This window comes from Morone saxatilis, unplaced genomic scaffold, assembly GCF_004916995.1.
Source record: "Morone saxatilis isolate NCDOM2014 unplaced genomic scaffold, NCSU_SB_2.0 Contig19, whole genome shotgun sequence".
NCBI lineage: Eukaryota > Metazoa > Chordata > Actinopteri > Moronidae > Morone > Morone saxatilis.
Genome location: NW_023339751.1, coordinates 9,393,936 through 9,408,345, shown reverse-complemented (window position 1 = coordinate 9,408,345; position 14,410 = coordinate 9,393,936). Strand labels below are relative to the sequence as shown.

Here is a 14,410-nt window from a genome sequence, read left to right as displayed (position 1 = left end):
TCTCCTGGCCCTTCCTCCTGTAGATCTGCTTCAGATGCCTCCAATCGCTCAGAGCCCAGTAGGAGGAGCTGTGCAGGGGGAAAATCGATCTGCCCGCACGCTGTGCTGAAATTGTGAAGTTTTTCAATGCTTAGCTCTTTGTGAGCCGGTTTTTAGGTTGCTCAACAGGTTTGTCACTATCTAGCCGTACACAGAGAGAGAGAGAGGGGCACCATGTCTTCTGCAAGGTAAGACGCGTTGACATTTTTGTTAAGAGAATGAATATAAAGGCAGGCACTGGTTTAGTGTAATTGGCTGTATAAGCCCACTAATCACCAGACTGCATTTAGGCTTTAAGATATAGGAAATAATAGTAAGGGTGTGGCATCTGCTTGGATTTTCAGTGCCAAGATCCCATCTGGGTAGCATAAGTTACTGCTGCATAATGACGCCTCCCTGCTCTTTGCTTTGTCCAAAGCCGTTCTTCCGTGTTGCTGCTTTTTTGCTTTTTATTAAATATTCTCCTCGGGCGAGCGTAGAAAAGAGAGGCTTGATGGGGAGGAAAAATATATGCAAGCACATGTTCATGTGGAGGTGACATCTGTCAGGGGCCGTGTTCAGAGACTCTCTTCCATCTGGGGTTTTCCCAGAAACACTGGCAAGATTGCGGTGACATCAAGAGCCACACTATAATGCAAGAGTGAAGAGGACACCGAGACTCAGAGCTACGCCTTCTATTAACATGCTGCCAGAATCTCTTGGTGCTTTTGCAGTATTCTGCACAGATCATTCAGTATTTGGTTACAGAAAAGAAAAAAGTTACAGACTAACCCACTAGATGTAATTGGTTACTGATGTCTAGGGTGAGTTCCAGTGGGGTTGTTATGCATTGACACAAAGCACAGAGGTGCCTTTTAAGTCACTGTCTCATTTTGTTGAGCCACAGTGGTCGAAGTGTTGAAAAAGAATGTGTTTTGGCATCATAAGACCATGATTTGCGATGATATTCAAACCCTGTGTTCAATTATTTGCTCCAGGAAAGAACGGACTGCACAGACGCACACAGCCTACTGCTGTCCTGATGTTGCCTTGCTGTGAATGTCATAACATCATGGTTACATGCGTGACGGACTGCGTCATCAATGCCAGCTGTATTCATATTCTCCTTTTTTAATGTTTATGTCCCGCATGTTTCCAAACTAAATCTCTTAGACGTGTTATTTCTGCTTTTCATACTGAGGCTTTTAAGTCATGTGTTTGAAGTCACATGAGAACCAAACTGGGGGTACTCGGTGCACGAGGTAGAGTGAGCAAACGTGAATTTTTAAGTCGATTAAAATGTGCCTTTCTTCTTGTGCTGAACTGAGGGCTCTCTGCTCTTTTATTGCATCAACCAACCGGTCTAAAGCTATGACTCAAATCCAGTTTCACTATTAAAAGCAGCTTCAGAAAGAAAAGACGATATGAACCCTGCAAGACGTTTCCCTTATTACTGTCATTCCAGTTGAGTTCATGTAAAAAAAGAAAATACTGTTACATTGAGGTAAAGAAGAACAGCCACATTAAAGCCTTGTAGAGCTGTGTGTTTTATGTTTTAACTTTAAGTCTTTATGTTTCAGCACTAATTCACTCTTTGGGATGGGAAACCCCTTACTGGACATCTCTGCTGTAGTGGACAAAGACTTCTTGGACAAGTGAGTTCAAAGGACTGACGATATAAATAAAATAAATAAAAATAAAAAATAAATTATAAAATTCTTGCCACCTAAATAAAGTACTGCCATCAGTGGTTGTTGTCTGCACTGTTAATTGCCTTAGACATTTTTAAAGTGGTTGTAAAATCCATCTTTTTGCTGCTGTAAATAAATCAGTCACAGCCAGATCAAGTGAGATATAGACATTTGTTGTGTGTGAGGTCACCCGAGTGACGGGCTGACCATGAGAGAGAGAGGGGGGGAGAGAGAGGTTTTATAATGTAATTTGATCAAGGGAGATACAAGATAATGACGATACAAGAGAGCACAGCCCGCAGAGCTGTATGTGCTTTAATGTATCCTGTAGCATAGTGAGGTGGACTGCTGAGTGAAACAACCACTGCCACTCCCTGTTTCGTCAGCATGTCCACATTAATGATCATTTATCAATGTAGTTATGTCAGGTATGCCTTACATGCAGTTAGCATAGCACAGAAAAATTTACCTCTTTAATATGAAGCTTATGGGGCTCCTGCAAAAGCACTGATCCTTAATTGTGCTGTAATAATTAAGAGATTTATTTATTTTTTTTTAACTGTTTATTTCAGCCCAGACTAGCAGTTTTCTGTTCTGTCCAGGCTCTGTCACACTGACCAGGGCAAACAGTCCAGCTCAGAGTCCACTCTCAAACCCCTTGCGTAAACTCCAGGATTAGAGCTAAACCAGCCACAGTTCTAATTCAGCCTCACATACAGTAAAGCAGGACTAAAACGGCACCTTAATCCCCAACCTACCTTTGCCTCACACTCTGTTTTGCATTATTGATTGAACATATTGATTTGGGCTGAGTGGTAGCAACAAAGGCAATTTTCAGAGTTTTCTCAAAGCCTCCGTCTATGATTACAAGGCTGATTGATATTGTTAATCACATTTTCTATAAGAGTAAACAACCAGTTGGGCAACACCTCCACCGTGTGCAATGCTTATCTACATAAAGATAATCCCGATAATTATTTTGTGTTTTTTTATTCCATTCACAAATGTGTGGTGGTTGTGTATGCTATAAAATAGTGCCAGTTTCTTTTAATGGGTAAAAACAGCATGTGTTTCCAATCACTTGGAGAAACTAATGCCTCTTTTCTCCTTTTTAAATATTTGCAGGTACACTCTGAAACCCAACGACCAGATCCTGGCAGAGGACAAACACAAAGCACTGTTCGTATTTCTCACATTGCAACATTTTCTGTAGAATATAGGTTGTGGTAGAGCTCTTGCACCAGCAGGGTTTGTAGTCTGTAGAGAATGAATACGTCTCAATTCTTACCAAGTTTGGTCCTCTCTGTCCTGGAGCAGGCCAGTCAAAACAGGCGCACTCTAGAATCAAATCACCACGACTGACCTCCGTTCCTTTAGAGATGGCCAATGGCAGGGCAGCAGATCCAGCACAGTGAGCCACTCTCAGCCAATAGCAAGCCAGGATACTTCACCTCCCTCTGAGACAACAGCCAGAAAGCAAACATTTAACAGCAGGAGATAAGAAAGTTGTGTGTGTGACAGGATTATATTCATGTGTTCTTTTTTTGTTTTTGAGGATTAATGACATTTGATTCATTTATGCAATCATTAAAGACAATGACCTCTCTATACTGTATATTATTAGGAGAGATTTGACTCGTATTTCTCAATTTCAGAGATGACAATGTTGTCAGGAGCTCAGTGGGTAGAGGGTTGATTAATACGAGAGCTATTGGTGACCTAGCACGTACAGTATGAAGGAGCAGGTCCACACATGTTTTAACCCGTCAACCTTGTTCTTGTTTGTTCTGAGCCCACTCAGGCCTCTCTAGTTTTATGGTGGAGATTTCCACCAACAGACTAAGCGATAAAGAAAGAAAAATTAGAGAATTTATACAATAGACAGGCACCCCAACTCCATTTTTCTCCCCATTTCCCAGAGGTCTCCCCCTCTGCAACCTCTGGCTCAGTCTCAGGCTCTTTGAACAGCAGTCGGCCTGTTATATGTTCCACTGAACACAGTGTCTCTAGTGCTCACATAACCCACACAAACACATATCTTTATGTAGGTTGATACGGCTGCTATTTTTAGACTGTGTAACAGGACAAATTAGAGATGCTTCAGCCTTAGGTGAAATATCAAAGCGCTGCCTCAGTTACATAACAGGCGTAAATGGTTCAAATAGTGTTATCGGTGATCAGTCATGCATGCATTGCACGTTTTTACCTGGAGGAAATGTTGCTTCTGCAGAGATTACAGTCCAATACCAGATTAGGTTACTGGCCGTCGAGCCAAATCAATCACTGTGCACACCTCAGGAGTGGACACAGAAGCAACAGCTATGCAATGTCATGTAAACCAATACAACATCCTTATGTTAAACACTACATCTGTGAAGTTTTAAAAGTTGTTTATATACAATTATACCAAGGTCTAAGTGAATACTTTTTTATTATGATTGGCTGCAGGGTGTCCAGTAATTCCTGATGTAGGACACCAACTAGTAGTCGAGTAAAACTCATAAATATAGCTCACAACACTGTCGACCTTCAGTGCCTCACCCACTGAGCACCACAAGATGGCGACTGAAACACAAGCTATTCAACTCACTACTTCAACTTCAAGCTGTGGTTAACAGTACACTTGCTCTATCGTTTGTACGTGAAAATCTTTATTGATTTAGGGACAATGACGTGGCTCGATATCTAGCGAGTCTTGTTCTGGTCTCCACGTCATCCATTAATCACTGATAATGCACACCTCATCGGGCAAAACCCTTTACTTTATCATTTAAATGTGTCTGATCTAAGAAAAATTAAATAAGATTTAAAGGGATAGTTTGCATTTTGGGAAGTACGTTACTGGTTAACCGAGAGTTCAAATTAAAATATGAAGCTACATCCAGGTGGTGCTCATTTCTGCTTAGCAAAAAGTTTGGAAACAGAAACAGCTAGCCTGGCTCTGTTCAACATTCAACTAGCACCGCATAAAGCTCACTAATCAAATGTTATCTCTTCTTTGTTTAAGCAAAACTAGTCAGCTACTGACTGTAGGTTCAGTTTCTTCTGCAAGAAAACAAATTTGTATCTTCCAAAATGTTGTATCTTTTGTCTTGTATTCTTTTAAAAGTTCTAGTGCCAAACAGACACAGCTTGTTCACTACCCAAAAAATGTGTGATGTTCAGTACTCAGTCATATTTGACACTTTATGTGTGGTGAGCTTTGCTTTTGTTGCACTCAGCCATCAACACAAAGAGAGATATTGCAGGTCTAAAGTTTGCCAAAGTGAGCAAACTTTATGCATGAAATTCAATCTTCTTTTTGGAAATATATGAATTAAGTGACCTGTTTGTTTCTGTGTGTAGATTTAAGGAGATAGTGAAGAAGTCCAAAGTTGAGTACCACGCTGGAGGAGCCACGCAGAACTCTATAAAAATTGCTCAGGTCAGTTATGTACACACAAACAACCTTCCTGTCTCAGTCACCACATCGATGCTCTGTAAAATCTCCAAATGTTAGCGACTGATCACAGCGGTTGTCACTGTCTGTAGTGGATGATCCAAGAACCCCATAATGTGGGCACGTTCTTTGGCTGCATCGGTAAAGACAAGTTTGGAGAGATCCTGAAGCAGAAGGCTGAGGAGGCCCACATCGATGCCCACTACTACGAGCAAGATGAAGAGCCCACAGGGTCATGTGCTGCTTGCATCACCGGAGATAACAGGTGGATAATAATAATAAGAATAAGAATAATAAGTTGACTCATTATAGTTTCGTCTGTAACTATAACTCTTTTTTGCTTCCTCCTCTCAGGTCTCTGGTAGCAAACCTAGCTGCTGCTAACTGTTACAAGAAGGATAAGCATCTAGACCTGGAAGAGAACTGGAAGCTGGTGGAAAAAGCTAAAGTCTACTATATTGCTGTAAGTAGTCGCTGCCAAACAACTATATAGTCTGTTGTGCCATTTTACTCTTGACGACATTGAATTTTCTGTTTATTTAACCCCTGCTGTTAATGTGTATAGTATAAATATTGGCTCTTATCCTGTTCTATTTGTAATGTATTATTTTGTAATATTTAGTATGTATGTAACTGGCATGCACTCAACATTAACTTTGCTGCCTTCATGGTCATGTCACTATTTAAAAAGAGAGCCTGCCCTCAATGATTTTTCAAGAGTTACAGGTCCAGTGTAACATTTAGAAGGACCTATTGGCAGAAATTGAATATAATATTCATAAATGTTTTATAATCACATGAATATATGAATCGTCGTCTTTTTCTTACATTTTTAAAGCTGTTTTATCAACAAACGCAGCGGCTGCCTTTTGTTCTGCCATGTTTCTGTGTTTTTCCCAAGTTTTGCCACCACTGTTATTCCTCCCTCATGCTTGGATAGGGAGGGTGAAGTGAGTACACAGCTAGATGCCACTAAATCCTACACACTGGACTTTTTTTTTTTTTTTTAAATGAAGGTTGAATGAAAGTTCAAGTCAACTCATGTACTGTCAGTTCACCTTTTTAACCACTAGAGGGTCCACAGGAAACGGACATACTGGTGGAGTTTCTGTTCAAGACCTTACTTCATTAGAGGCCCATCAAGATATAAAAAGCAGATCGGTCTTGACCCAATGTCACTGTTTGCTTCCAGGGTTTCTTCCTGACTGTCTCTTTGGAGTCCATCCTGAAAGTGGCGAAGCATGCGTCTGAAAATAACAAGCTCTTTTGCCTGAACCTCTCTGCGCCCTTCATCTGCCAGTTCTTCAAGGATAACCTTATGCAGGTTATGCCCTACGTCGATGTGCTGTTCGGCAATGAGACCGTAAGACTTTCACAGTGCATTCTTTAGATAATATTAACTGCTCCTGCTTGCAATGCTTTGGGTGCACCAGATGTTGATGATTAGTACGTCTTTGTTTTTGGTTCTGCAGGAGGCAGCTACATTTGCTGAAGAGCAGGACTTCGAGGTGAATTGACTGACTAATTTGCACATGATAAGTGCTGCATTTTTCATGTATTTTTTGCTTTATCAGTTTTTTTTCATGTGTATTTTGTCTGTAGACCAAGGACATTAAGGAAATTGCCAAGAAAGCCCAGGCTTTGCCCAAAGTCAACACAAAGAGACAGAGGATTGTAGTGTTGACCCAGGGGAAGGATGAAACTACGATGGCCCAAGGTAAGATTTTTTGTTATTATTTTCTCTTTTTCTCTTATTCCCTGTATATTATACTGAATACATATCATCTTTTTTCTTTTGTCTCTGTTCAGAAGGCAAGGTCGAGACATTCCCTGTATTGAAAATTGACTCCAAGGACATTGTTGACACAATCGGTGCAGGTGACGCCTTTGTCGGAGGTAAGATTTCCCTGTGTTTTATATCTGATACGTTTCCAGGTTGCTTGTTCTCTTTCTTGTGTTTTCTGTGGATTCCTGGTCAAGTTTACCCTCTGTGCTGCAGGTTTCCTGTCTGAGCTGGTCCAGGAGAAGCCACTGGATCAGTGCGTGAAGGCGGCACACTACGCCGCCAACGTCATCATCAGAAGACCAGGTTGCACCTTCCCAGAAAAACCCGACTTTAACTGAGGATTCCTGGACACCTTTCCCTTCAGTCTGAAACCTCATACTTAATCAGCAGTATACAATTTTTCAAAAAAATATTACGCCCCATTTTTTATTTTTTATTTTTAAATCAGCCATCCGTCCATGTGATCCGCCCATATTTTTGTATCAATATTTAGTTTGGTGCCTCCTGATATGTGTGCCTGTCTCCGTGTTCTCCACTTGGCGGCACTAGAGGATCGTGCAGCCAAGAGAAGATTTGTTTCTATAAATGACCATTGAGGAATAATAATAATAATAATAATACCACAGGATGTGATAATTTTGCCTTACATAAGGGATCTAAATGGAAAATCTTGTTTTCATGGACAGTTGTTTTGGGATTCTTTCTAAATGTATTTTGGCTCTGACGCCGCCATCGTCCGGCTGCACTGACGTCCATCAGACTCTGCTGCGAGCTCTTGTGTTGACAACTTAAGGGTTTCTTCCCTTTTTGGAGACAAAGCCGAAGCACAAGAGGTTAATTCCACTATGGGAGGACACGTTATACACAAACAGGACTAAAGAATAAAATATTATTGTCATGGGAGGTTTTGGATACTGCATTGAATATGAATATATATGCAGTAATGATTTGTTTTAGACTATTTTTTTTAACATTAATTATTCCTGATGAGTTTTCAGTTGTTTAGATTTGATTGAACAGGCCAGTTAAAAAACCAAATGTTTTATTTTTAAGCGCACACTTTTTAAATGTCTCTGCCCACTAAGTCCTGTCATCACTGTTAAATGTCCGCTTTATTGTGTGAACGCAGAAATTACCTTCAACATCACCACTGGAAGTTTGTGTTTTTCCTCACGCCATTTTTTGGGGCAGGTGGTTTTAGTAATGAGTGCCTTTTTCCTTTTCTTTCTCTGTAAATGTTTAGTTTTTAAGTTGGAAACTTGCAAGATTAGACCAGTGATGGGCAACTGGTGACTTGCAGGGGTGGAAATGGACGTATAACATCTGTAAAATGATACGCTGGTATTGTCGGAAAGATATTATTTTTTAATTTTCTCTGTCAGGAATACAGGAGGGAATTCAAACTGATCTTTCCTCTGTTGATGTCAATATGCACTACCTGAAGAATATGACACGCCCACTTCAGTATACACTTCACCTGCAAAGTCTTTGGTTCCAGCTGGGAACCGACTTTTCAGGTTCCAAACCAATTTATTTTTGGTATAAGTGCTACAAACGGTTATGGGGCCAACCATTTCAAACCATTATGAATTTACCTTGAGTTCATGTTGTCGTCTGCACAACACTGAATACTTAAATACAACTATTCTAAATATTTATAGCCTCAAAACTTTCATGTTGACGGGCAGGAAGTAGTTCTGAACGTTCAGCCAAAAAGCCTTATACATTTCATTTTAAATCTTGATAGTTGCCCATCTCTGTGCAAGACTCATGATGCCTAAAATTCACAAATAAAATTCAGTGTTAATCCTATTGCTTATTCATTTTTCTGAGTATTTTTACTTAACATTTTTAGATTTGTTTTGCTTTTAATAATTTATTTTGAATTGACAATTTAACTTACTTTACAAATTAAGATTTCTGCATAAAAAAAAACATGATCTTATAAAATATGGTTTGTAATAAACATCAACATGTACAGTTAAAGTGATTAGTTGATTAACTGATTTGTCAATTGACTGCTTTTATTGGTAATTAATAATAACTGAGTTTTTTGCTGTTGGTTGGACAAAACAAGCATTATGAAGGTGTCACTTTGGGCTCCGGGTAATTGTGACAGCATTTCTCACTATTTTCCAAATTTCAATCAATTGATTAATGGAGAAAATAATCAGCAGATTTATCTATAATGAAAATGATCATTAGTTGTAGTCCAGTACATCTCAACAAACTACAAGAGTAAAATCCTGCGCTTATATTAATGCACAAGTCATAATAATAATAAACAAATAAATGTTTCTGCATTGAGCACTTTTACTTTAAGTACATTTTCCTGATTTTACTCTTATATTTTAAGTAACATTTTTAATGCAATTTTACTCATGAGAGTATTTTTACTTTTTCTTAAGTAAAGTATCTGAATACTTCTTCCACCACTGCTCATCAGTACCAGAAGACCCATGCTGATTTAAAAAAAAGCCTTTAGGGCACCCCATTCCTCAATTTTACAACACAACATAACATTGGTGTGAAAAACAAAACACAATTTAATGACACAATAGTTAAATAAACATAAAGAACATTTTTGAATAACTGAGATGAACACAGGTACATTATCTATCTTGCATCTCTCTTTTTTGTCTCAGCCTCTCCTCCTGTAATGTGATGTCCAGAGCTCTGAGCTGTTTCAAGAAGCCGTGATTGGGCAGGATGCAGCGGCGCTGTCGCACATGCTCAATAGCATCCACCACAGTTAAGTTGCATTTCATCATCAGGTATGCCAAGACCAGAGTTGCTGACCTGCTCCGACCCATCACACAGTGCACCAGCACCTTGTCTAGAACAAAATGAAGTCAATATAGATCTGGTTCATCAGAAATATACTAAACCTCAATGATTTCCTCATTGACTGACTTACTCTGTGGGTGACTGAGAGCCTCCTGGATGAACTGGGCTGCAGGGCAGAAGTACTGGGAGATGTTGAATGTGGGTTTGTCATCAGCCTCTACACCGTAGTACTGGATGTCCGTGTCACTGTAGTATTCAGCACCAGTCAGCACATTGTTCCACTTCCCCTCGGCTGCATTAAGGACATGTGTAATACCCAGATCCCTCAGGCCAGGACACTCCAGAGCAGTTTTCCTGTAACACAGACTCATAATGAAGCCGCCATCATGAATTTTAACTCTTGTACTCTCTGTGTGCATTTACTCACTCATCCCCGATGTAGACACTGGGCCAGACTTGGTTGACATGTGCATACTGAGCCCCAGTGCCGGTCCAGAACAGCTGCTCCAGGTCTAATGTGCCCGGTGTGATGTAGTCACTGTCTGGGTCCACCCGCACCGCTGTGTACGGGTTCCTGCTTCTGGACTTGACCACACAGGAGGACATGACTCACCTCTGCCACCAAGAAAAAAACACTAACATTAATCAACTTAATCACAAACTAAAAAACATATGCACATTGTTATCTGCACCAAAGCTGTGTAGATATAATATTAACACCAGTGATATTTCAAATACAGACGTAGAAGTCAATTAATCAAGTAGTCGATCAACAGAAAATTAATTTGCAACTGTTTCTATAATTCTTTTAGTTTGAGTTTGCTTCTTAAATGTGAATGCCTGATGGGTTTTTTTTGCATTTTAGACTCTTAGTTCGACAAAACAAGACAAAGAGAAATTGTGCCAGGCCTTTTTCATTTTATAGATCAAACAAATAATTGGCGGATGAAGGGCACAAATGCATAAACATGGATTTAATGCATTTCACTAACTTATATTTAATTTGAAAAATAATTCATAAATGAATTGATACATTTTTATTTTTTGTAGGTATTTATACATAACTAAATAAAACAACACACACTTTATGCATCTCAATTTAACATAAAACATGAGGAATGTATTACATTTATTTGTGAATTTATTCCACTTTTTAAGAAATCTATTACGGGATTTATCAACAAATCCCACAATTTACAAATGATTCATTTTCAATTTTTTTTTTTTTTATATTCATATATCACCATTCACTTTTCCTTTATTAATCTCTCAGTTTGTTTATCTTACAGTTTATCTCAGTTTCAGTCTTCACCACTGTTGAATCCACTTATCCTCAGAGTGAGTGGTTTGGAGTAAAAACTGTCTTGATGAGGAGAGCTGAAGATGAGTTTGTTTATCTACTCTACAGGTTGATTGTTACAATAAAGTACTTTGATAGAATAAAAAAAAGACTTACCTCTTTTCCGTGTTTCAAGCTTTAAATCTGTTCTTGAGCAGGATCTGCAGACGCAGCATACTTAACTTTCTCAGTGACATGTGTTGAACTGTAAGATTGTGAGTGTTGTGTTATGTGTGGTCAATTATACAGAGACATTCCCAAAATGCAGTAAGCATGAAGGCTAAAATACAGATCTGGAATGGTAACTGCTCTCTTAGGCTCTGTGTTTAAGTTGATATTTTTAGGCAGCTGGTCTACAACACCTGACCTCAACAACGTCTCACACGCACACACTCACACACACGCACAGACACACACATGGTTTCTCACGGTCTATCTAATGTGATCACAGTCCTCTAATGTGACACTGATTACTTTCCTTTAGCCTGTATGGTAAAGAAACACGCAAGAGAGAGAAACAATGTCAGGAAAAGAGAAAGAAGTTTATTAAGAGTGGCATGTTGTATTATTGTCATTATAAGAATGTCGGACAGGTGTGGGGATCAGGGAGTTATTTCTGGAGACGTAAAACTTAAAGCATTCAGTTGTTACATTTTATTGATTGTTGGGGCAAAGATCATCTATGAGGCTGAGCTTTTCTCGCAACAAATGACACATTGATTACCTTTTTATTTCCCAGATTTAATTGTTATTTCAGAAAATGTGCATTTCAAATAAAACAGGTGCCTGACAAAGGTGAAAGGGGATGTGTTCATCGCCATGATGTGTCCTCCTCTGTGACCTGTCTGCTCTGCAGACTGAGGCTCAGCTCCAGCTGCCTTAGCTGCTCCAGAAAGCCTGAATTAGGTGCAATGTCTCTGTTCAGACGCACAGCGACGATGGCCTCCGCTAACGACAGACCCTGGCAGATCATCAGATACGCAAGAACCAGCGCTCCAGACCGACTGACACCCATGGCACAGTGGACAAACACCTTTCCTGAAAGATATCAATAATAATAATCAAGAGTAGAAGAGGACACTGCGTTGCATATAATTCATCAGCAGTCATAAGTTTTCAGATCTCTCTATCACTATTAATTTGACTGCATGAGCTTCTCTGTATTTTCCTAACATGTTTAAGTTAGTATACTCATAAGTAAAGCAGAGACTTAGCCTGTAATATCTGAACACATCAATGTGTGTTTAATTCATGTGTTTTTGTCCTCTCAAAAAGTAAATTTATGTCGCTCTTTACATTATGAATTGTGCTGTCATATTTGCACGCTGACCGTTTTTCTTCAGAGCGCTGTCTATGAACTGTGCAGCCGTGTTGAAGAAAGGTCGGAGGTCAAACTCCGGATGGTCTGCGGCTTCAACACCGTGGTATTCCACTTCAAGGTCACTGTAGAACTGCTGACCTGTGTTGATCCGGTGTCGACCTGCTGCAGCATTCAGTATGTGAGACACACCCAGAGACGAGAGTGTGGTTTTATCTCTTGCCACGGACCTACAGACACACACCACATGCAAACTGATTTACTGAAATATCTTTTACATCATTTCAAGCTGCTGGTTGTGAGTTTTCTACTCACTCATCTCCGATATACAGGTTGGGCCAGACTTGGTTGAAAGGTGCCACTGGCTTCCTGTTTGTCCAGAGAATTTGCCTCAGCTCTGTCAGAGATAGTATCTCCTCCTCCTGGGTTGAGTGACCTCTGCAGCAATAAAAATGTGTGTGTGTGTCTGTGTGCATATGTGTGTGCAAATCTCGATGCTTTGTGAGTTTGAGAGTGTCTTTACAGTGTTTGTGCCTGTCGTCGCCTCCTCCTCTCCCTCTCCAGGCTCATGTCGAGGCCCCGGAGCTGCTGCAGGAAGCCTGGGTTGGGACAGATGTCTCTGTGCGGCCTGACGGCAGCCACAGCCTCCTGCAGCCTCAGGCCCTCAACGATCATCAGGAAGGCCAGCACCAGTGTTGCAGAGCGGCTCACACCCATCAGACAGTGGACAAACACCCGTCCTGGGACAGGGACATTTGCTGTTACCTTTTATACATACATACAAAACTTCATTAGGAACACCTGTACAATCTAATGTGATCCAATACAACATATCACAAACTACAAGATGGGAGCTAAAAGATATAATTTAATGAATTAACATTAGGCATTATGAAATTACACTTTATGGAAGAACAGCTGCATTGAAATACAGGTGTACCTAATAAAATAGACACTGAGTGTAAATCCAGTCACACATTAACATAACATCTAAGCGTGACTGACTTGCCTCCCTTGGCCAGTGCAGCTCTGATGTATCGGGCTGTTGGGTAAAAGAAAGGACTAAGGATAAAGTCCATTGCATCGTCAGCCTCCACCCCATAATAATCTACTGTCATGTCTCTGTAGAAACGTGGGCCAGTGTTGACGTAGAAGCAGGGTCCGGGGCCGGGGTTTGGGCGTCCATCAGCAGCATTTACAATGTGTGTTATTCCCAGACTGTGGAGAGTGCCCTTGTCACGAGCCGCCACCCTGAAACACCATCACACATTCACATCTGTATGTATGAAGTGTTTATATAGATGTATGTGTGTATGTTACTGTGTGTGAACCTACTCGTTGCCTATGTAAAGGTTAGGCCAGACCTGATTGACATGACCAGTGGGTCTTCTGTCTGCCAGCAGGAAGTCCTGCAGCTCTGAGACAGAAGGAGGTTCATATGGTGGATCCCTAAGAGACATACTGAAACACACACACACACACATCAGTGGTGGAGGAGGTATATAATTACTGCACTAATTAATTATGTACTAATGCCACACTGTAATAATAGGCTACTCAGTTACATGTAAAATTCCAGCGTTGAAATGGTACTTCAGTAAAAGTAGACAAGTATAATGAGGAAAATGTACTAAAAGTTAAAGTACTCAATGCAGAAAAATGTCCCCTGTGACTGTTATACTATTATATTTTATATCATTAGCTTATTATTATCATTAGCAACATTTTACTGATGCAGCTGGTTGTGGTGGAGTTGATATTTAACTATTTTGTAGGACTGCAACAAATAATTATTTTCATTATGGATTCATCTGCTGATTATTTTCTTCAATAATCGATTATTGGATTGTTTGGTTTGCAAAATCTCTTAAAACAGTCAGAAATGACACCACAATTACCCAGAGCCCAAAGTGGCACCTTCACAGTGTTTGTTTTGTTTTGTTTTCTCCAACCAACAGTACAATAATCCAAAAGAAAAAAAGAAAAAAAAAGTTATTAAAAATTAAAATTATAACTATTTAAAGAAAAGCTG

At 39.9% G+C, this 14,410-nt stretch overlaps 3 protein-coding genes across 4 annotated transcripts in view; 1 reads left to right on the top strand and 2 right to left on the bottom strand.

Moving 5' to 3' along the window:
- Positions 1 to 8,746, top strand: part of adka (adenosine kinase a) — a 9,578-nt gene extending 832 nt beyond the window's left edge. The window contains exons 1-11 of one of the 2 annotated variants that reach the window (XM_035663124.1): positions 24 to 227; positions 1,599 to 1,673; positions 2,835 to 2,888; positions 5,055 to 5,133; positions 5,241 to 5,413; positions 5,503 to 5,611; positions 6,341 to 6,511; positions 6,621 to 6,656; positions 6,751 to 6,865; positions 6,958 to 7,044; positions 7,148 to 8,746. In XM_035663124.1, the coding sequence (XP_035519017.1) occupies positions 214 to 227; positions 1,599 to 1,673; positions 2,835 to 2,888; positions 5,055 to 5,133; positions 5,241 to 5,413; positions 5,503 to 5,611; positions 6,341 to 6,511; positions 6,621 to 6,656; positions 6,751 to 6,865; positions 6,958 to 7,044; positions 7,148 to 7,272 (1,038 nt within the window). In that variant the 5' untranslated portion in view covers positions 24 to 213 and the 3' untranslated portion in view covers positions 7,273 to 8,746. Of the gene's footprint in view, positions 1 to 23; positions 228 to 1,598; positions 1,674 to 2,834; positions 2,889 to 5,054; positions 5,134 to 5,240; positions 5,414 to 5,502; positions 5,612 to 6,340; positions 6,512 to 6,620; positions 6,657 to 6,750; positions 6,866 to 6,957; positions 7,045 to 7,147 lie in introns of those variants that run through there. The other variant, XM_035663123.1, reaches the window with a different exon arrangement.
- A 710-nt stretch (positions 8,747 to 9,456) lies between these two features.
- LOC118329145 (dual specificity phosphatase DUPD1) lies at positions 9,457 to 11,250 on the bottom strand. Its single transcript, XM_035663125.1, has 4 exons — positions 11,178 to 11,250; positions 10,149 to 10,336; positions 9,852 to 10,075; positions 9,457 to 9,770 (listed from the first exon to the last, which is right to left on the bottom strand). Exons 2-4 carry the CDS (start codon positions 10,325 to 10,327, stop codon positions 9,547 to 9,549), a joined length of 627 nt encoding a protein of 208 aa, XP_035519018.1. The 5' UTR covers positions 10,328 to 10,336; positions 11,178 to 11,250; the 3' UTR covers positions 9,457 to 9,546.
- A 328-nt stretch (positions 11,251 to 11,578) lies between these two features.
- dusp13a (dual specificity phosphatase 13a) overlaps positions 11,579 to 14,410 on the bottom strand; it is a 3,565-nt gene continuing 733 nt past the window's right edge. Inside the window, exons 2-7 of the mRNA XM_035663100.1 lie at positions 13,714 to 13,839; positions 13,388 to 13,629; positions 12,902 to 13,118; positions 12,694 to 12,816; positions 12,391 to 12,608; positions 11,579 to 12,098 (exon numbers count right to left, since the gene is read on the bottom strand). Of these exons, the coding sequence (XP_035518993.1) occupies positions 11,872 to 12,098; positions 12,391 to 12,608; positions 12,694 to 12,816; positions 12,902 to 13,118; positions 13,388 to 13,629; positions 13,714 to 13,838 (1,152 nt within the window). The 5' untranslated portion in view covers position 13,839 and the 3' untranslated portion in view covers positions 11,579 to 11,871. The remainder of the gene's footprint in view (positions 12,099 to 12,390; positions 12,609 to 12,693; positions 12,817 to 12,901; positions 13,119 to 13,387; positions 13,630 to 13,713; positions 13,840 to 14,410) is intronic.